This window comes from Pseudonaja textilis, chromosome 2, assembly GCF_049901715.1.
Source record: "Pseudonaja textilis isolate UNSWEBS1 chromosome 2, rPseTex1.2, whole genome shotgun sequence".
Lineage (NCBI taxonomy): Eukaryota > Metazoa > Chordata > Lepidosauria > Squamata > Elapidae > Pseudonaja > Pseudonaja textilis.
In genome coordinates this window covers 90349385-90373733 of record NC_141991.1, presented here as the reverse complement: position 1 = coordinate 90373733, position 24349 = coordinate 90349385, and the positions used below count along the sequence as shown (strand labels likewise).

The 24349-nt window shown below is 36.1% G+C and overlaps 1 protein-coding gene across 1 annotated transcript in view; it reads right to left on the bottom strand.

The window, feature by feature from the left end:
* Window positions 1-24349, bottom strand: part of SLIT3 (slit guidance ligand 3) — a 494586-nt gene that overhangs the window by 455539 nt on the left and 14698 nt on the right. The window contains exon 2 of the mRNA XM_026696342.2: window positions 410-481. Coding sequence (XP_026552127.2) covers window positions 410-481 — 72 coding nt within the window. The remainder of the gene's footprint in view (window positions 1-409; window positions 482-24349) is intronic.

Genomic DNA, 24349 nt, shown 5'->3' with positions numbered 1-24349 from the left:
AGGTTGAAAAAGGACATCACATGACCCCAGGACACTGCAACTGTCATGAGTCAATTGTCAAGTATCTCAATTTGGATCATGTGACCATGCGGATGCAGGCAATGGTTACAAGTGTGAAAAAAGTCATAAGTCTCTTTTTTCAGTGCCGTTGTAATTTCAAATGGTCACTTAATGAACTGTTGTAATTCAAGGACTATCTATAAATATGGAAAATTCAAGAGGTACTTATCAAAATCAGGTGAAATTATGGCTAGTGTCTGAATGTACCAGCAGAAGCATTCAGTAGGAGATAGGAATAATTCAACACATGCTGCATAGCTGGCTATGTGCTCAAGGTAAACAGATCAAAGTTTTGCAAAGTGACAACACAGAGAAATTGCTTTAGGGTAATATTTCTCTTCATACTCACAGAACACGAAGATTCTTAAGTCCAGCAAAGTCCACCTTTGTAATCCTTGTAATATTGTTCCTGTCTAAGTCACTGCAAAAGAAAAGAAAATCACAACTGACACATGATACATATACCAGGCAGTTCAATCATTTAAGAAAATCTCATAGGAGTACTGCACAGCAAATACCCATTCTGCACAGGAAATGCAAGACAGGACTGAAGATACTTGAGTAACATTGCAACTTACAGTAAGAAATCTTCCGGCTAATTACTGAATGTTTCTTTTTGAAACACTTTTTTGTTAAAGATGCAGAGCTGAAATAAGACAAGGATTAAAATCTGCTCATGAGTTCCCTACTGTCTTTTCTACCACGAAGATGTTCAAGGTAGAAGATGAGAGAGCTCATGCTTCTGATGGAGATGGTTAGGCCTTTCTTGTTAGTGGAGAATCTGGAACACATGCACACGCATACATACAGACCTTCAAATAATGGCCCTATGCTAGCTTTTCATAACCATGTTTTAAACTACCACATTTCAAGTATGTAAAGAAGAAACCTGAAAAATCATCCGGAGAAAGATCAAAATACTGAACATGACCATCTGACTAAAATCCACTCTTCATTGACTCTACTAGTTTCCATTATATATATTTTGCAACTGATTGCTAATCACATGCCTAATGCATTTTCTGCTTTTACCTTTATATTTCTGAAAACATTAACTTAGAAATAAAGCCAATGTATATAAGCATTACTTTATTGGCAGACAGCAACATTATTTGCCTTTTTAAGAATTTTGGGAGATTATTTTTTCCCTGCGTACTTTTCAAATTTGAAGCAAGTAAAATATCTATGTAATATGGAATAAGTAGCTTTTGCTACAAATACTGTATCCATATAAACCTTTAACACTAATACTAGAATTCTGGTCTTAATATATAAGATAATATCTGCAAACTTTCTGTTCTAAATGGCAGAATATATCATTTTTTCTTAGAAATCACAGGATTTTTTTTAGTACAGTCTATGAGAGAAGGAATTAGAACTGAGAGGTGCCAGTAGCAGTTCCACAGTGTTTCCATAACACCCATCCCTTAATTTAAACCATCAGCATATTATTCCCATTCATTTTTTTAAAAAAATGTGGGAGGATGTGAGAGACGGATACCCATCAAGTATAATAAAAATAATGGGAAAGCAGATGGGAACACAAACCACTAACTAAGCTGGAGACTCGTTAATAGAAATTTAAGATACTAAAAAAATGAAATAAACCAATCTATAGAATTACTCTTTATTCCCTATTTCAACAGGAATTGGCCTTGAGGAGCCTGACTCTTCACACCTAAGTTTGACATTTGACGGGCCAATATATGAAAAGCACCAATCACTAAGCCTCCAATAGGAAGTTTAATGATGGAAATTATATTTTTCCCATTTTTATCTTGTTTATCATGTTTCATATGGCTGAATCAAAAACATGGTGTAAGTTTTTGAGAGAATTAAATTAGCCTTGACTAATCTTCTTTTACATTTCAAGAGTAAAAGAAAACCTTTCATGTGTTGTCAGATCTTCATTGATCCAGTTACAATTGAAGAACATTATTAAATTAGTCTTCACATCTTGCCATGTCTGAGCAAAGAGCTGAATTGATTTTGGTGATGGCTGAATAAATATACTATCCCCTGGATCTCGTAAGAAAAACACAGAAAGTGACAGAACAGAATTTTCATAGTCTTTGACTAGAAATCACTGGCTTGTTCCATAAGCATATTTCTTCATGTTCTTTGATTCCATTGAGCTGAACCTCAGATCCTGTCCATCTGCTACGTGATCACTTCCCTGAATTTAAAATGCATTTACCACTCTGAGGTTGTTTTTCCTTCTAACACAGAGCTTATCTTTTAGACTAAACTATTTCCCCCAGAATTTCTTACAAACCTAGGAATCTGGCTGAGGGACACCTTCCCCCCAATTCTTCACTGCCAAATCTTGAGACCCAGGCTACATATGGATAAAATAACAATTTTAAAAGCTCCAAAGTAATCTGAAATAATTTACATTTCCCACTTGTACTTGAGAAAAAGAGATGGAGCAGAGAGCTCAAGTACAAGTGGGATTCATTCATTTGGATGACACTGAAAAAAGGAGACAACTCATTCAAAGGATAACATGAAGCCACATGAAGAAGAAATCGAGCACAGCTTAATATGGCACTGAGTTTCAAAAATGTCCTTGTTTTTTGTTACAAGCTTGATGTTTCTACCCTCTGCGTTTAAAGGCTTGTTATCTCAGCTAGCTTTAACCTGAATACAAAATGTATTTTGTCTCTCCTATGCACAATGCTGGCACCCTCTCTTCAATAAGGGCCCCCCAGATTCTTAAGGCTTTCGATATTTGATCAGCTTTTCCAGAAAAAAAATAGTCCTTTCACCTCTCCAAACTAATAATGATTCTCTGGGACTTGGTGTACACCATCTGCATTTGGTTTCCTGACATTCCAAGCCTGGATGAAGGATCTTTGAAAGACACATATGAAAATAATCACAAGAATACCGTTGAACACACAAACCTTTTTATTATGTATTTGTTATTGGTTTTAATATTTGAATAGAGTTGTATCCCTTCATTTCCAAAAGGACGATGAACAATGATGTATGGCACCCTGGTTGTTCCCTCTCCTGACCCAATTACCTTTCATAGTGGATTTGAATAGTATGATTTGAATGTTTCCATTGATTTACAACGATCTAGGGGCTCTGTTTGATCAGATGTTTCACTTGACAAAAACATAGACCTCATACATCAACTGAGATTATATGTCACCTGATAATCATTTGTTCCACCCTGATCAAAGGATCTGTCCAACAGACCATCATGGAACTAGAGAATGCTGAACAGTGCTCTCTTCTGGTTGGTTTGTTTAAAAACACATATTAAGTATTAAAAACTACTTGAGTTCACGAACCTGAAATAATCAACCTGAGTACATGATTTGAGTCAGTTGCGATAGAATACTTTTTGATTCTGCTTTTGATAAATTTCTAAATTTACAAGATTAACTGAACATTTGATGAAAACAGTTGGTATTCCAGGATTTGAAGAACTGTATATTACCGAGTAATTGTTTAATGACAACAAATTTAAACTGAAGTGAAGGTTTCATTGACAGGTGCAATGCATTGTTGACAGCTCTTTCAAAAAGTGATTCCAAAACAGAATATAGAACTTGGTTTAAACTATAAGCAAAAGAGTTTCTTCTTGGAAGAATCAATTGTATCCCAAGACAATTATTTATGTATTTATTCATTCAGTTCATCATTTGGACATGATCCCATAGTGTCTGAATATCATAAATGGCATTATCAGCATTTCCAAATGTTAAAAGTTTGCAGATCATGATTCTCTGACAGTAGGTGTGCAAGAGCAAGCAACAAGAGATCACTGACTTTTTATGGCTATATTTGTGGGGAATTTAATCAACCCTATTGGGAAAATTTAAAACTAAATTAGTATTGATGAAAGAATTACATAACATTAGTTACAGACACCAGGACTAATGGGGGGAGGAAGAGGAGGAAGATGATGATAAGGGAACAGACAGTTGGTTTCTGGGTGCTACAACTCTAGAACTTTTAAAGAAGAGATTGGATAACCATTTGTATGACATGCTATAAGGCCATATTGGCGAACCTATGCCGTGTGTGCCAGAAGTGGCATGCAGAGCCATTTCCCCCAGCACACCAAAGGTCTCCCGGAAAAGCTCCACTGCACATGCACGTGCCCGCCACTGCCCCCTGCGCATGCGCACCAGATACCTGGCAAATACCTGGCTGATTTGCCAGGTATCTGGTGCGCATGCACAGGGGGCGGAGGGGGTTTGTGGGAGACACACATGCATGTGCAGGGACGCACTGCATGTGGAAGTGGGAGTCGCATGTGTATGTGCAAAGACGCACAGTGCGTCGGGGGAGAATTGCGTGTGCATGCACAGACACGCAGCACGTAAGGAGTCGCACAGACATGCGCAAAGATGCATGGCGCATGAGGGAGGAATTGTGTATGCATGCAGATGCGTGGCATGCAAGGGGAAATCATGCTCACATGCACAGACACGCTGTGCATGAGGGGGGTCACATGCGCAGGGGGTGTGGGGGGCAGCACGCATTGCCTTCTGGGTGCTGGCACATGAGCGCACGCAAGTGAGCGCATGCACAATTATCGTCATGGGAGCCGAAAAAGGTTAGCCACCACTGATATAGGGTCTCCTGCTTGAGCAGGGGGTTGAACTAGAAAACTCCAAGGTCCTTTCCAACTTGTTTACTCTATTCTGTGCTGGTTTAATTGTGAAAGAATGAAGAGAGTAAAATTGTAAAGACATTGCAGAAAATTAGCATTACTTTAATGCTTAATGGTGAACTAGAAATCAGAAGTTTGTATTGGTTACATTGCTTATCAAAAGGACAAAACAGAAAAATTGTCTATCGAAATAGAAGTTTAAAATCAGAATATGTATGTCCCAAAGGTACAAGTGGACTTTGTTTTTTCCTGAAGACATTTTGCTTCTCATCCAAGAAACGTCTTCAGTCCTGAAGAAGCTTCTTGGATGAGAAGTGAAATGTCTTCAAGAAAAAAACAAAGAGAGTCCAGTTGCATCCTGAAAGACATACTTTTGGGACAGCCATGACCTGGATGACTGAGTATCTCCATAGACATTCAGAGTCTGTGTATTTCAAACCCACAGCATTAATTTTGACTTGTAGTTAGGTTTTTTTAAGCAGTTTGTCTTGTGTATGATCTCTAACAATATTTTAAGGATGCTTTTAAGTTGGAAAGATGTATTTTGTAACTGTTGAGGGATATAACATTATCACCAGTAATTTTAAGATCATATAATTTTGATTTATCTCTAAAGCAGCCATTCCAGTAAGATTAGATTGTTTCATTACCTTAGTCAGGAAAGCAACAGAAAAAATGGCAGTCTTTTATAATCAGATTCCAATGACACCTAAAAAACATTCTTAGTAGCAGAAATACTTGATGTTTGTAAACTTGCCAGTGTGTGTAAGAGAAAGTATTTGGTTTGATAGTATATGGGGAAAGCTGATCAAGAACTATTAGTGTCCAGATATGAATGAGCTGAAGATTGGTCATGTTAATTAAGCCTTCTAGAACTGAAATTCAATTCCTAGAAGGCCCACAATTGCTCACATCATTTGAATATAAAAGCTTTTAAACAAGTCAACACTGCTTTATGTATTTGTAGCATTTCCTAATTCTGATATCACAAGCAAAAGATTGGTGATACCACTTTTATTTAGCCATCTGTTCAGCATCTATGAAGTTCACAAGTGAGAATCTGTGGCCTTTATAGGCTTCTTCTATGAGGCAGAATTAGATGGCTGATTAATAACAGTATTCTAGAAATAAAAGCTTGGATAATTTAAATTTTAAAATCCATTTTTCCAAGCAAATTTATTTTCTCTTTTTCTACTTTTACTAAACAATATACATCAAACTGTGATTAAGTTATTTGAATAGTATAGCTGTGCTACTAAAAAGAATAGGTGTAAAAGGACACAAGCAGACATTAGTGATTATATTACTTTCTATTTATTGGCTGGTTTGTGCATATTAAGCTGCCCTTGAAGATTTTGGAAAGCCAAGCTAATTGTTATTTATTGAATAAATCATGCTTAAACCAAAGATAGGCAGGGATATGGCACCCCTAAGTCTTGTATATCTTCTAATGTCCAGTAGTTTTTGTATCAATTGTGAAGTTAATGTCCATGTTTCACTGGCATTTGCTAGAGCAGGTAGCACATACTGATTGAAAACTTTTCTCTCAAGTGTAGAGGAGAAATTATAAGAAATAATTCAATCTAAATTGTTGTGCAATAATCCAGATTCCTCATTGCATCCTTAAACTGAATCTCATTTAGGACACATCTGAGGTTATGCATTCTTTGAGAAACATTTTTCACCTTACATTATCAGATAGGCTTGAGTCTCCTTTAAGAAGACAAATCAGTCTTCATTATAGTCATTATAGCATTAGTTTGTTCTCACAAACCCATGATTAATCTTAAATAGAAATCAAACAGATAGTATCAGAGTTTTCCACTTGTATTATACCTCAATTTTCATCACTCCTTGATCAATTCCCAATTGTTAGAAACTGTAATTGTCAATCTAAGCAGGAGACCATTGCTTTTCTCCTACAAAATCAAACCTCAGATGTTTCCAAAAAGGTTGCCAATTTTCTAACAATAGCTATTGCTTGTAGAAGCCACCTGGAGCTTCCTTCACGCTACTAATTATTTCAGGTTTCAGTGTAACAAGTTTGTTATTTTATATTTGATAGCTGATATATTGCCATACTTTTCATTTACAATTCATATTGAACCATAAATAAATAAATAAATAAATATTTCATGCCTCAACTTGTTCATTCCTCAAATCTACAAGAACTTGACAGTTTGCATAGACAGATGGTAATAGAATGTATATGTCCTCCAATAAAGTTTATAGCTTGCCCTTTTTTCTTGATTTCAATATGCATTTAACAAATACAAAGGCATTTGTATTTCAGTAGGTAAGAAATCATTGAAGATACAAATAATGAATGAAGGGACTAGGCAATAGTCCAGGAAATCAAAGTATCCTGATAGATTTGTGAGCCAACATGAGCCAACAGTGTAATGCAAAATAATTATATGAAATCCTAGGCTTAGCAACAGAATTATGCAATCACTGTGAAGACAAGGCATTGCTCCCCTAAACTCTGCATTAATCAGACCACATATAACTACTTGATTCAATTCTGGGTACCACATTTATGGGAGAATATTGACGAAATGGAATACACCCAGAAGACGGAATAAACTTGGAAGAAAACAAAATGAGAAAAGTTGGAAGTATTGGGCATACTTAATTTAGAGAAAGAAAAACTGCGGGGAAGCAGGATGAGAGGACAGATTGTTTAGAGTTTTTCCAGAAGACAGGATAAGAAACAACAGCTTTAAATTACTAAGAAGTATATTTCATTTGGACATCAGGAAAACTGTCCTAATGGTAAGAATTGCTCTGTTACAGATCATACTCTGAAAACTGTTACACTGATAGTTCAGTTGATAGAAGGAAGAAAACACCAGAGCAGATGGTGCAACAAACAGGAACAGATACATCTATTGGGTGGTCCAGTTCACACATTATTGATTGATTGACTATGCACCATTGATTCTGTGTTGACTCTTAGCCACCATACAGACAGATTTCCCCTACAAAAATCTGCTTCTAACCTGATCTTTTGAGTTTTCAATAGTGTATTATTTGCCATTGTAACCAAGTCTATCCACCTTGCTGCTATTCATCCTCTTCGATTTCCTTCCACTTTCCTCACATTGGAGTCTTTTCTAGAGAACTAGGTATTCACATAATGGGTCTGGTGGCAAGATAATTTTGAGTCTGATCAATAAATATTACAAAAAAAACCCCATCCCAAATAAATATATACAGTAGGCAAGATACTTGGCCAGTTTACAATAAAGCTAGGAGCATACGTACATTCAGTACAGTACCAGAAGCAAAGGAGCTCAGCCAAGTTTTTAGAGCTTTATAAAAGGCTAACAGGGCTGGGACCATTCTAATCTCTGAAGGAGGGACTTTCCACAAAACAGGTGCTATTTCAGAAAATGCCAGTTTCTGATAAAGAAAATTGGACAGATACAGACATTTGGAAAAAGGCAGTCCTGTCAGGAAACCCAGTCCCAAGCCATATAAGGTTTTAAAAGTGACAACCAGTACTTTGAATGGTACTCAGAAACATGCTGTACATCTGGCATCATATACTATCTGCTCAGTCACATTCTGCACCAGCTGAAGTCTCTGAATGCTCTTCGGGAGCAGCCCCATATAGAATGTGTTGTAGTAGTCTACCAGACTACAAGGGTATGAGTCACTGTGAGCACTTGCCCTTTCCCTGTTATTTCTTAGCAGTGGAGGTTTTGGTGCTTTCTGAGCTTGGTGGTTTGGCTTGGTCAACTGGATACTATTAACATCTTAGACTAAGCCAGAAAAACACTAGGGAATTCCTGGAAGCTTGGCATTCAGACAAATTAGCCATCAATTGACAGATAGAGATAAATCACATATACAAAAGAAAAGAAATAAGGAATAGAACACATTCCTTCCAGATGTCAACACTCAGATAAACAGGGTTCATCAGCAGACTATAAATAAGACAGATAACAATACTCTAATCAAGGAAAAAACCACACATCCACAAAATTGGTAGGACAAATTCCTATGCATAAATAGGAAAACCCCACATCAATCACACTCATGCTGTTACCTAGTTGGGTAGCAAAATGTCTGCAAGAAAACAACAAGCTCAAAGAACACTAAGAACCCCACTGTTCAGTCCTAAGTCCTACATATATTTTCTTCTTTTTTTTAAAGAATATTTTTCTGGTACAAAGTTGGGGCTATATATGCAGCAGCCACTAATGTATTAGATACATAAGTGATAACCTAAAGAAATCAATTGGTTGTATTTGCTTTCTACATACAGAGGCACAAGCTAATTGTGGTATATGCCCAGCCTATGTGGTTAATTCAATGCATGAGTAACCACAACAAACTGAAATTACATCAAAATGGCAAGGGCATGATTATATAATGATGCAGATCTCATTCTTTTGTGTTTATACCCCAATATCTGACACAAGCACATTAGTTGTGGGAGTTGCATCCTGGCATCATGATGCATGTTTCATCACTTTCCCGCCCTTAGGAAATCTGTGATTCAGTGGATTAATTCAGTTGGATTAACTGAGAAAAATACAATTCAATTAATCATTGGTATAAATACGTTAGTCAAGCAGCCATTCTTTTCAAATTTTAGTCAAATTAATAGCTCTGATTTTCCCACAGCCACACAAGTAGAATGATGAATAAATTGTCAGAACATTTGCTCTCTTTTATCCTTTCTTAAGCCAGGTTGCCACTAGTGATGTACAGTCTCTGATAATATCATCCAACCATTTTTGTGCTGATTAGAGTTAATTTCTCACACTGATAAGAAATCAACAGATGCAGATTGACTTCCCTTCCCATTACAGAGAAACCTCTTCCACTTTGCACTGAAAAAGCATAAGAAAAGAAAGCATAATTTATTATCACAAACAGGCCCTGTATGACCCTCTAATTCAGTAATGAAGAAATAGCCTTAACTTTGAATCAAATGCAGTGCAGTGATATCTGGCAAATCTTAAAAGCTGGAATTTTGTTTTACAACTTAGGCCCTGTCAGACCATAATCATAATTTAAATCCGCTGTCTCCTTGGAAATCTATTGCCAACAAACTTTTCCTAATGACTGATCTCACAGAACCCATGTTTGTCATCAGGCTTGAAAAACATTGAGTTTTGTCCAATATTTCTGAAAAGAAGGTTCCTTAAAGCTATTTAGCACTTCTTAACCTTTCCATCTTAGAAAGCATACACAACAGGTGGGAGAGAGAGGATGGCAACTTCCAAGTTCAGCTGAGAGTTTTAAAAATTTCTCAGAACTATTTTGGGTTGACCTGCTTAGTAGATCAACTAAGGTCAACTAGGCACTACTACACACCAGGGAGAAAAGTCAATGGAATGCAATTATTTTAGCCAGAAATATAAACACAGAGTGACAGAGAATGTCTACTTAAGATAAATGCCAATCATGTGACTTCAGAACTGTCTGTGATTTTGAAGGAAATTTGGCCTATAAGTGTGCTGCAAAACTCATTCATTATGAAGGATATTTAATAAAAATGTAGTCTATTCTTTTTGTTAAAAATGTAGCATTTTTTTTTCCAAACAGGAATGTTATTGGCATGTGAGCCAATTCTGGTGGAAAAACAGGCCTGAATCTGTTTAAGCACTCCATTCTGCTGTAAGTAATTACATCAACCAATGCCACTCACTGGAACGCAGTTGATCTTTCTCCATTCCAACACTAGTCTTAACAAAAGGTTTAACAATAGCATGGATTATTTGGGCAAGGGTTAACATGGCAAAATAAATTACTTTTCATCCTTACTGATTCTGAACTATTCAAAAACTTCAAAATCAATTTTATCTCCCTCATTTCCTCTTATTGTTTAATGATTTCTAATATCAAGATGGCTGTGTTTCATCATACTTTTTTTTTTTCTTTTCTCCTCTGCTGCTTAAAATTATTTGCTCATTTTCAAATAAACATTTTCAAATACTCCCTGCTGCCTTCATTCTCCAAGAGAAAGGAAAACTTTCCCACTGGCAAAGAGGGATTAACAGTTGCCAGCAATTCAGATTCCTGGTTCTAGGGATCTCGTCACCTTATCTGCAGATTATTATGCTAACGTAATTATGCTTCTGTATAATAAATTAATTGTAGGGTGTTTCACCATACCTATTGTTAAAGTGTCTTAAGACAAGCTCTATATGTTGCTCTATTTCCTCTGAAAATGAAGCACACCCAACATACTTTTAATCTTCTCCGCTTTAGATGTCCTGATATTTAAGCAGCATTTGGCTATAACTTTAAAGAAAAACATTGTTGTTTTGAATTCTTCTATGCCTTGATCTGCCCATCTTTCCTCTAAGTGGACTTGTGTAGCTCAGAGTTCTCAAGCAGAGCTTCTTAAGTTTTATGGCTTGGTCTCTATGGAAGCCATGGAATTCTTTCAAGCATGACTCCAGGACTTCATGTTGTTTTATAATATTTAAAACCTTGAGTACAAATTTCCAGGATATCAAAGCAATAAAAATCACTCAAATGCTGCCATGGCCACAGGTCAAAATGCATTATCTTATCCAATTTTCTTGGATCAATTTCAGGAAAATGCTTGTGATTCATCCTATTGCTTATTCTATTTTGTCTTACTAGAGTTTGCTATGGCTTGATAAAGTAGGTCCAGGAAATGGTGAATTTATCACTGTGGGAGAAAGAGGCACTAATGAACAAAAGTAAGCCCATTCTGGAATCAAAGGAATTATAATAACTATTATCTAACAAGTGTAATGATACCTTTTTGATCAAAATGATTGAGAGCATGGTAACAATCAGCAATTAGAATGCCTGCAGCAAATGTAACATTAGTTCAGTTTAATTTGTGATCACTCATTTGTAGTAATTTCACAGAATTTGGAAAATAACCAAGATAGCATGACATACTATTTTAATGCTTCCTTGCTGGAAAATTTGAAGTTTGTGGAACAGCAACAAAAAAAAATATATACCGATTTTTTTCCTAAATAGTGGTTTTATTAGCAAATCATTTGGGATATATTTAAATATTAGCTCAATAGCCATGCTTCTCTACGAAACTATGTGCTCGGGCTTAGTTTTTGGGGAGGAAAATAAGGGGGAGTGGGAAATTCTGCCTCTGCTTACCAGCATCCATAGGTATTCATCTGGCTAGTGTCCTGTCAATGTGTGAGAGTTGAAAACCTGAAACAGTATTTGCTGTGTGATCAAGAAGGAGAGAGCAAGGAGCCTGGGTGTGGCTTTGCTCAACTGTTCTGTACTAAAGCTGCTTGGTGCTATGAAAGTAAAACTGAAACTGAAACTCCTCTCCTCTGCTTGAGTTTTGCATTTGAAACAGATTTCTTTTTAGGTGGGGAGGGGGAGTAGAACTCCTTAGCATCAGAGCATGTTAATAATAATATATGAAATACTAATGCTCTGATGGTCATTTCAAAAAATCCTTTCTTAGTGAGCACCTAGAAGCCAAGAGGAATATATGTGCCAAATTTCAAGTTTGTAGGCTTTTTGGTTCTGGAGATTTTGTGATGATCATGACTGGTATTTCGCTTTTATAGAGAGAGAGATGTTACTTATGTCATTTGGTAAAATTACTAGTAGTAGTAGTAGTAGTAGTAATAGTAAGCAACTTAGAACTAAGGAGACATTTCCTGATAGAACAATTCATCAGTGGAACAACTTGCCTCCAGAAGTTGTAAATGTTCCAACACTGGAAGTTTTTAAGAAGAGATTAGTTAATCATTTGTCTGAAGTGGTGTATAGGGTTTCCTGACTAGTCCAGGGGGCTGGACTAGAAGATCTCCAAGGTCCCTTCTAACTCTGTTATTCTAAATTCTATTAAAGGAAATATTGAAGAAATAGTCTGCCACAAAGCAAATAAAAGAAGAACATCACACTGTCCGATTTACTTATCTGGAGTTGGATTTTATATGCCTTAAACTCACACTATGTTTAAAAAGCAAATTAAACAGAAGGATTTCTGAGTAATTTAATTATTCTCTCAAAAGAAACTTTCCTTCAGAATTTTTTGACATACTCTCAGGTGAGCTTTGTCCTTTCCTTTAGATTTATGATACTATCAGTTTGATAGAAACTGGAAAGGCTCCTGGACCAGATGGAATATCTCTCAAATACTGTAGTATAAAAATCCCCAAATAGCTACACTGAAAACATTACAGACATCTTTAAAATTTGAAAGCATCATACAATGAAGCCTATATCACTTTAGTGGTATAAATTAGTGGTAATCACTAATTTGAAAGGCTGGAAAGATCCTATCCAGAGCACACAATATTGATTAAGTTGTCTGTTAAATGTAGGTTAATACATTTAGTATGTTTAGTATATTTAGTACATTTAGTATATTTAGCACTTCATTGGGAAGATTACAGAAGGTATGACCCACAATAATTTGTCCTGCACAATCTGATTTTATTAAAGGACATCAGCAAAAGGACATCATAATATAAGAATCCTGGTCAATATAAAAACCTTGTAAACTGATATCAGAGGAAGTAGCATCACAGAACGCAGAAAGGTTATAATTCAAATCAAGTTTTTTAGTTCATGTGTTACAGAATTTAGATTTCCTATATAATTTATATCTTTGCTTAAAATTTATTATTTTAATTTCCCCCTACCAATGGGATTATTTCACCAGTTACTAGAACACTGTGGATGTCATCAAGCATGTCCCTTATTGCTTTTAATTTTAAATTGATGCAGGAACCATTGCCATGCCTAGTAAAACAAACCCATGAAATCTAAACATTTTAGTTGAATTTGCTAAATATGGATATATATATATATATATATATATATATATATATATATATATATATATATATATATATATATATATATATATATATATATATATGCACAAATTACACAGATTGATTTTGGGTATCAGTATGTTGGAATAAATTAAATATTTCAACTGGTAAGAAAGGATATAGAAAAACAATAGTTTGATAAACTTTCCAGAAGTTATTAATAACATTTAAAATAAATTCCTCAGATTAAAGAGGATTGCTAAATGGTGGTTGACAATCCATTTATGTTTTGTGAGTCTCAGTCCACTTGGTAGACTAGTGGGTTCAAATCAACTCCACAGAAAAGGTAAAACTACTTTTATTGAGTTTTGTAATAACAACAGAATCTGAATTACTGAGGTGCCTATCTTACAGTGGTGGGTTTCCAAATGTTTTCCTACCAGTTCTGAGATTGTGCTTAGCAAGACCGCCTTCTGTATCAACCCTAGTGAGCTGTGCTGTTTTTTAGCTTAGCTGAGGCACGGCAATCCACTCTGCCACTAAAAATAAAGCTAAAAGTAAAGGGAATTTAGGAGAGGTAACAGCAGGGGCTGGTGGGAAGGGCCAACCGAGATGGTATTTGTCAGTTCTCTAAACTACTCAAAATTTCCACTATCAGTACACCAGAACTGGTCCGAACCAGCTGAATAACACCACTGCCTATCTGAGTCATTTCCAAATGTTATCTGGACATCCTGGAACATTAAAAGGCTTTAGAACTTGTCTTGGTAACAGAGCTCGTTCAGATCTCCATCCAGATCATTTTCCATAGTCTCTGCAGTGGGAATGAATGAATATTGTGAATGTTGCATCAAAATTGAAAGAGACAGAGGGGAGCCAATAGTTATGTTGGTTCCACTGTAATATTTTAAATAGCTTAGTAAATGATTAAACTTTATAGACGGACCAAATATTCGGGAAATACGTTAAATCTTTTTGATGATCATGGTAGGGTTTTTTTTTCAGTTTAAAACAGTGATTTAATGATTTAAACAATGTCATTGGCCTCATTTGTTAATCTCAATCATGTATTGGTATGAAAACATTGAATATGGCTGCTGGGAGTTCAATCAGAGGGTTAATATCTAGTAGAGATAGTCCTTGCTTAATAGCCATTTGTTCAGTGACCATTCAAAAGTATGATTGTGCTGAATGAAGGAACATATAAACTGTGCAACTATTGGAGCCCCCCTGCAGTCACATGATCAAAGTTCAGATGTTAGATAGCCTACCCACATTTATCACTGCATATCATTCCATCTGCCTATTGCTCCATCCCATTTATGCCCTTAAATACTCAGGACATTCCAACAGCACAGCATGAAAGGCACAAAGCAGTGGCCCTGTGGGAAATTCCAAGCACCAAGGAGACTCCAAGGGAATGCTGTAGTACAAAGTAGCCACTCCCACACACACAATGACCCAAATGGCTAGAAAGCTCCAGTCCAGCTGTCCTCACTGCCTTGTGCTCCATCCTGTCAGATGACTGTCACCATTTTCTTCCTCCTGTAAGGCCATCCACTAGCCCATTATGAAGAAGAAGAAAAATGCTAATGGAAGCCGCTGACCTGCAACATCTTAAAATGCACCTTTTCCCAAGTTCCTGGTCAAGCCTGGTGCATGGATCACCCTCAGTTCCAAACGAAAAAAATTGGACTTCCATTAGCATTTTTTTCCTCTTCTTTTTTTGCAAAAGACCATGCTGGGCATATCTCTTAAGCTCAGTGGTTTTTAGATCTTTCAGCTTGAGTTTTCTGGGTTAAAACCATCAAGCCCACATTCCTAGAGAAGATCCTAGATGAAATTCACAAGGCAGTCACTAAAGGAAGACTATCTTTACCTTTTCCCATCAAAAGTCAAGTATCACTGTTTGGCATTTTTCCTTTCAGGCATCAATCAAGAATTAAATTGTATACCTGGACTTGAACCAACTGGACAAGTTTCATCTGATTAGACTGATCCAGAAAACGATCTCCTTTTTCTGCAGAAGACTATAACACCCATTGCTGATTTTTTTTTCCTGATTTGGTAATCATTTAGACTTACAACATTTTTAAATTGTGAGTGTTCTGAACATGCTGAACATTTTTTTTCCAAGCTCAGACAAGCTCCTGATTATGTAGTAAGGAACCACTATAAGAAGAAGATGAAAAATTATGAAAAGCTTCTTAATTAAGGTCAGCAGTTTGTTGACTTCCAAATTGTTCTAATAAGAACCAGAATTACCATTGTGGATGCCAGGAGAATATGAGGACACTTAAATTCCCACCCATTCATCCAGATGCATTCTCATGTTAATATTTTCCCATTAGCTTTTCAAATCCCACTTGCACTGTTTTTATTATATTGCTGTTTCAACATATTTGTGCCATTAAGCAATATTAAGCGTACTGCTCTCAACCATTCTTCTTGAGGGCTTGGCACTGGGTTACAGTGCATCTTTTGTTTCATATAATAGCTATTTCCTGAAACTTGCATGGTGGGCCTATGCAAGCTTCAATCAGCATTAAAATATTCTTCTAACTTCTTTCAGAATAGGTTAGAAAACAAAGGTTTAAATGTGAATCACTACATCTACATTAAACTCCAGTAAACAGCTTGATAAAAATAATTTATCATGGTTAGATGTTAATAATAATACGTCTTTATTGATTAGCCCTTGGGCCATATCAAAATATAAAGTTCCAGCAAGAACTTGTTACTAAAATTTAATAAAAGCAATTCAAAATGAAATTTGATAAAATACTATTTAAAATGGAACTTGATAAAATACAATTTAAAATGGAATCTAGACAAAATACGATTTAAGATGAAACAGTAATAAAATACAATCCAAAATAAAATTGTAATAATGTACAATAATTTAAAATATAGATAAAATATAATAACATTATATTTTGGAGTCGCCCTTCCAATCTACCCCAATCAATCCCACATATGCAGATCTCAACCAAATCATTTTGTTTAAATACTGTGCTATTTTAAATGTTATTTTCAAGTTCTGGCAATACATAAGGTAAAAATTTTTGATATGGGTATTCATCTGATATATAGACCAAGATACCTGTCTCTCATTCTCTTATACGGGCAACAGTTAAATAGGATGTGAGCCAGGTCCTCTACCGCTAAGGTTAGATGTTGATGGAGCTTTGGATAGTGAGGACTCTGAGCTAAAAGAAAAAATACTTTGCTTGTCTCAAATGAAAGGTTTTTAGAAGAAAGTTATGCTAAATGCACCCACTGCAGCCATTTTTATGAACATGATTTGCCAACCATGGAAAGACATCTCCAACAAACTAAATAGAAAAGAATCATGATTTTAACCACTGTCTGATAACAGTTTAGCGGGGTTTTTTTTTATGTTTCCCACTCCCTTGATAGAATCTCATTAGATAGCAAGAGGCAAAAACATAAATTGCTTCATTTTACAACTCTATAACAAATTAAACCTCCAAAGGTAGTCTCTGGGCTGTCAACCTCAATACCCCAGAGAATGGTTGTAAGAACAAGCCGCCAGACAACTTTTTGTTTTAGAGTTCAAAGCGGTTCTGCTAAGATATCCAAACACTGCATGAGTGAATAGAGATTTAATTCCAATCCACTGTACTAATCTTTGTGGTAAATTGCTTATATATAATATTAATTGGTGGTTTGTCACACAGTCAGCCAGATGTTCAGAATGGATTTGACATTTTTATCCATCTTTCGAGTCCTCCCCAAGGACCTGGGATAGGCAGATGTTGAGGTTTTATGGTGTTAGAGGAATTGTCACAGGATGTCAGCTGTTCCAAGTAAAGCTGCCTTTTGCAATTGACTGATGGTATATTTCTCAGTGTTGACATTTATTTATATGTACATTTACATTTTTAGGAGTGGCCACTTATCAATGGTTCCATAACAATTAAAAAAGCAATCATGCTTTAATATCTCTAGCAGAGGTGGTATTCAGCAGGTTCTGACCAGTTCTGGAGAACCAGTAGTGGAAATTTTGAGTAGTTCGGAGAACCAGAAATACCACCTCTGATGGCCCTGCCCCCATCCATTCTGTGCCTCCCAAATCCCAGCTGATCAGCTGGGTCTTTTTTGTTGTTGTTGTTGCCCTGCACAGGAGAACGGAGCTGGAAAGCAGGTTAATGGGATGAGGAGGGAATGGGATTTTGCAATAACCTTCCCCCAGGAGTGCGGAGGGAATGGGGATTTTACAGTATCCTTCCTCTGCCATGCCCACCAAGCCACGCCCACCAAGCCATGCCCACAGAACTGGTAGTAATTTTTTTTAATCCCGCCACTGATCTCTAGTAAAAACTGTCATGTCTAGGGAAGAGATAGTCTGACATGTAAATACAAAAAGCACCTTTGACAGAGACGTACACACTGTCCTAACCTAGGGCATGGAGGAAAGCCAAGATTTCAAGGTTCTATTGAAGAACAACAGGGCCACTGCCAGTGCGTCCTCAAGAGGAACGCTGATTAAGAGGTGCTGCAATAAGAAAGGAACACTGCTTGGGTCAATTATATGGCAGTGCTTAATAGAGGGGACCTTAGACATAACAATGCTGTTATGTCTCCTTTTCCCTTATCCCAGTAGATGAGGTCATATCAAGAAGAATCTATGTTTTATGATTATGACTGTTAAGATCTGCTTAGGTTTTACTGTGATCAACAAGTGCCAAAGTAGTCCTGGAGCTAACATTTAAATTAGTAAATATTCAAATTTCATTTATCCTCTTCTGTTATACTGTTAGCTGCAATTTAACAATGGCAAATAACATTTAGTAGTAGCATTACTCTCTCATTTCAGCCAAAATACCGTAATAGTGGTTTGGCCATAAGATTAAGCAGGACCTCAGAAGGAATGATATGATTCAATTAGACTTGCTCAAAGTCATTGTTGTTCGTATAGCTGCCCATCTCAATCAATGTCAATTGATGATGATGATGATGATGATGATGATGATGATGATGATTCCTGTGCAGGCCATATTTATTTTATCTAATTTTATTTCTATTTTATTTTTGTGTTATTTATTAACTAATAAGCAACTAAAATAAAACCACCTCATTTTATTCCTGTGTTCTATCAATTCCTGGGAAGAATTCCTAATGGCCAGTAAAAGCAGGTTGAAGCATTCCCCAAGATAGCAGAAGCATATTGAAGACTGGTGTAATTCCAGCAGAAGTTACTATGGAAAAAAAAGCGTAATATTTTATTTTGCATTAGCCAAAGTCCACAGAAAGAAGAGAAATATAATCCAAAAATCTCTTCATTGAACCTGTCTGCCAGCTTGGCTATTGAAACTAGCAGAAGTGAAAATGCTAGAGACTGCTGTGGTGGATCATTACAGGCAGAAGAAGGGTTTTTCAAAGTTTTAGTTGCTAAAATGAAAAAGAAAACCCACAATTATCTGCCTATCCTTCTGGTTTCTTCCTATTTGGAAGCATCTCATACCCACAGAGGAAGTAACCCTTGGCATCCATTGTGTCAATATTTCTAGCTCTGACCAGATTTTCCTCTAAACCAATTATTTATCCTCTAAGTTAAGCAACAGCCAGATAATTGATACCATTCTCTGTAAAGACTTAATAGCATACTGGTTGAGGTTATCCATGTTTAGCTTGAGTTGTCCTTCTGCAGTAATTTATCTTCAGCAAGTTTGAATGCTGTTATCATATATTTTCAAAATAGCCTCAATAAGTTATGTTTAGGTCAAATGGTAGGGAAAAGGATAGGATTTATATATAAGAAGGATATTTCAGTGATTTCAGATTTGCGGAGGTACAAAATAGATTCTGGATGGAAAAAGTAAAGATGAGACTCTCAAAAGATCTCATTAGAAAAAAGTATACTGAGTGAGGAAACAAAACAAAACTATGGAAGAGCATTCCAAACTGCACAATTTCTAATGTGATACTAACCCTGATGTAACATGTAACACTAACTACATAGCCAAAAAGGCATTAAGAGTTGTTAACCTAATCCTACGTAGCTTTTTCTCTGGTAATATCACACTACTACCTAGGGCATACAAAACATTTGCCAGACCAATACTCGAATACAGCTCATCAGTCTAGAACCCACATTACGTATCTGATATTAACACAGATGAGAAAGTCCAGAAATATTTCACAAGAAGAGTTCTCCACTCCTCTACTCATTGCAGAATACCTTATGACACCATACTCGAAATTCTAGACCTAGAAAACCTAGAACTATGCCACCTTCAGTCCGATCTAAGTATAGTATATAAAATTATACATTGCAACGTCCTACCGGTCAACGAATACTTCAGCTTCAACAATAACAATACAAGAGCAAACAATAGATACAAACTCAAGGATAACCACACCAACTTGATTGTAGGAAATACGACTTCAGCAACAGAGTGGTCAATGTCTGGAATACTCTACCTGACTCTGCGGTTTCTTCCCCAAACCCCAAAAACTTTAACCTTAGGCTTTCTACTATTGACCTCATTCCTTTACCAAGAGGTCTGTAGGGGGTGTGCATAAGCGCACCAAAGTGCCTACCATCCGTGTCCTATTGTTTCTTTTATATTTCTTATATGTACTCATTTCTTGTATTCATAGCTATGTTTATCCTTATACCTATTATCTTGTAAGCAATTGACAAATCAAATAAATAAATAAATAAAACATATGTTCTACAGACCTGCAGGTAAAATTAGGCTTAAAATAACCAAGTAGCTGAACTTGTTTGATTATAGTCCGCTAATTATGGCTTACCCCAGTACTAACTTCAGAACTGACTTTTCTTCTTCTTTGTCATCATCATCATCATTATTCATTTCAAAAGAATAAAGGAATGATACAGTACAAATGCAAAGAATATAAAATGGATGGATAGTGGATGGATGGGTGGATGGGTGGACATCCACACTGAGTAAAATACAGGCAGATAGCCAGAAAATCTAAAATATGACTAATATATAATAATATATAATTAAAAGCTTATAATGAACAATTTATATCCATTTTCCTAAATAAAACATGTCCTATAAATTTTAAAGGTATTTAACAAAACTGAAGCCATTGAAAAACAGAAACAAAAATTATGGTTCATAATATATTAAGGCATAAGGCAATACTATAAAATATATCTTAATTATAAGACAATTTTTTTTTCTTTATTAATCTAATTTATATAACAGAAGGAAACTCTGGGCAGTGAACAATAATAAGATAAAAACAAAATAATAGACTTTTGCTTTCTATTACGGCCTTGGTCAGTTGAAACTTTTAGGCAATGTTTAGAAAGATATATAACAATTTCTGACTGAAAAATCACCACCAGCCAATTGCAAAAAAGCAATTTTACTTGGAACAGTTTATATATACTCTGCAACAATAACATCAAACATCATCTGCCTATTTCTGATCCTGAGGAAGGATTCAATAGATGGATAAAAATGCCAAATACTAAAGTTAATATAGCCAGTCTAAAGATTTGGCTGACTGTGCAACCAACCATAATAATAATAAAGTGTAAAGTTGTCCTTTCTGTGAAGGGTTATGCATTTAAATAAATTGACACTTTTTCTTCCCAAGGATACAGAATCATGACTTTCCTCATAACAATTTAAGAAGAAATATGCAGCATCGAACTCTTACTGATTCAATAGTCTGTTTCTGCTGTATGCAATAAGTGGACATCCCAAACTGTCCCAAACAATCAAACAACCAAATCTAATGAAACAAAACTGCATTATTCAAAAATAAATAAACACGTTCCAAAGCAGTATTTACAACTGCAAGTTCCTGCAATCCTGGGAGTTAATAGAATCAAAGCACAAGTATTTCTTTCCGTCTTTTGATTTTCAGCAACTTATATTACTCTGTATTACGCAGTTTATTTCCACAGAAGCTTTTCTTTGGTTTGCTATGCCTCTTCCAATAATCAGCTTCACAGAATCATACCAGATTGTAATATTAAGGAGTAGGAATGAAACAAGTGAGTTTGATGGAGTGGACATTTAAGTATCAAGTTCATCTCTTTTAGGAGCGCAGGAGGATATATTGAGATTCCTGATAAGAGTAACCTCTGGAAAACAATAATCTAATTGCAAGTGGCTTATTACCAGCAGCCTACAATGTTGGATTGGGCCTTGGTAGGATGGTTGGAGTAGGAATGTTGCATTAAAAGTAATCTGACTTAAGATACCAAATCCTTGAAATGGCACAGCTAGTAAGGAATCCATATTATACATTGGGATGAAAGCCTTGTTAGCCTGTTGCCCAAATCATATATTCAGGGCAGTGGTGGGATTCAATTTTTTTTTACTACCGGTGCTGTGGGTGTGGCTTGGTGGGCATGGCAGGGGAAGGATACTGTAAAATCTCCAGTCAGAGGTAATATTTGCCAGTTCTCCGAACTACTCAAAATTTCTGCTACCAGTTCTCCAGAACTGGTCAGAACCTGCTGAATACCACCTCTGATTCCGGGGTGTCAAACTGGTGGGTCACAGGCTGGATGCATCATGTGTAGGTCCAGCTCCGCAAAGGCAAAAAATGTTGCAATACATCACGATACGTCATATGATGAGTTTGACACCCATGATATATGTATTTGAGTTTAAACTCAGTGCATCTTCCCACCTTTTGCTTGCAGGAAAAAAATGAAAAACATGACTCTCTTCACTATTACCAAATGCCTATGCAAGCTTTCTCATTGTATAGAAGATTGCAACTCCCTTTGATCGAACATGGTTGCAATCTCTCTTCATTCTTGTCTTATCAATTCTAGAGAGATCAGAGGAAGTAAAGTTAGGATACACATCCTGTCGTGTACGAAGTCTTCACTCCAGTCCGGAGCAGACAGAGGACTCTATCTTGAGAGTTGATTGGCTGCCTGGCTGAAGCAGCTAGTATGTAAGAGCTGTCAAACTCCCTATTTGTTGTTGCCGTATGATCAGTTGAACTGTTCACTGTTAGTGTTAATAAACTGTTGGTAACCGATTAGCTTCTCTCGCCTCATTATTCCCTGCCGATATCTCCAGAATTTATTACATCCCATATCCCAATCATGTATATTGGTCATAGATCAGCATGTCCCATTTCTTTATATTTTGGACTTCATAATGTTTAAGAAGGACTTCAGTCATGTAGCTTATTTGTTGTCCCCAAGCCAGGATAGGCGAAGTCTGGACATATGTATCTCAACTTATTAAGCTAAAATATGCTTGAATTTTGGGCCTGCCCACTGCATCAACTTTAAGATACCCAATTTGCAAAATCAGTATATTGATCTGGTATCTTCTGGGCCTAATAAGTAGGATTTGTAAAACTTCTCATTGCCTTTTGGATCAGAAAAATAAGGTCACTATTAATTAGGGAATTTTTGTTATCAACTGACCTGGTCAAAGGTTTCTTATGTGGAAAATGGGAAAACCTTTGTGAAAATGTGTGCTAATCCAGAAGAGTACAAGTAATAGTTTTCTTAGGCAAAGTTGACTGTGGAATTTTCTGATAGGATAGCAATTCTTTTCTAGTTTGAATGCAAAAAGATAATTTAATTAATTAACCCTTCATTTTTGGTACACCAAGATTGCAAGAAGGAAGAACAACAGAAGGATGGCCACATTGGAACAAGGCTTTACTGTATCCTGGTTTAATAAAATGTAGATACATCTGAAGTGAATCTGTCTTGCATATTAACTTACACAATGGTTGGTAAATAACACTGAGGGAGGTTGAGAACCATGTGTGCTGCCTTCAGCTCCTTGGAAAAATGTGGATTATAATGGTAAATAATAATCACAAATGTACCATGTACAGCCTGTTGAATTCATTGAATTTTAATGATGGAGAACAATAAAAGCCCATATAAACCCTTAAGCATCTGCAGATCTGTTCCACTACTGCAGAAAACACCCTTAAGTATATTAGAATGCCCTATCTATAGTACTGATTACATCCATATGCATTTTCTATGTTTTAAAATTGTTACCAAGCCAAAGATGACTGTATTCTTGCTTAACTGTCAAAATGAAAACCAGGAGTTTCCTTACATTTTTAAATAACAGCACAGAAGGATAACAATTTATGCAAAAAAAAAAAAAATCAAATCTCAACTAAAAAGCTGTTAGGAAACAAGAGTGTCAGCTACAGTCAGAAATGAGCCACAAATGATTAACATCCTCCTTCATCTGCAGCAACACTTAATTTTTAATTTGCCTAATAATAAAACATGATACTGCAACATTTTCAAATAAGCATTTTTTTAAAAAAAAAAACCCTACCAATTTACCACAGTAGAAACACTTCAGTTACTAATTTACCAGGTTGGCTTTTATAAAGAGACGAATGGATTTTATCAATCAAACAGTTTAAACAGGACATAAAGGAAAACCACAGACTGTTCAAGCACATCATCTTTTTATCAATTGTGGTGATTTTGTATCATGCAAAAAACTTCAGCTTATTTTAGCTGACAATGTTAGGAATAACCAACAAAATGGGGAAAAAGTGATACCTAGCTATCAAACAACTATTTCTGGTTCCATTCACTATTGTGTGTATATAATAATAGCAATAGCAGTTAGATTTATTTATCACTTCACAGGGCTTTACAGCCCACTCTAAGTGGTTTGCAGAATCAGCTTAATTGCCCCCAACAATCTGGGTCCTCATTTTACCCACCTCAGAAGGATGGAAGGCTGAGTCAACCTTGAACCTGGTGGGATTCAAACTGCTGAGCTGCTGGTAGCCAGCAGTCAGCAGAAGTAATCTGCAGTACTCCATTCTAACCACTATGTCACCATGGATTTCTAATGATCCCACAGAAGCTTCTGTCGACTTAAGAAGCATCTCCCTACTACAGTAATTCCCCAAAGTTCCT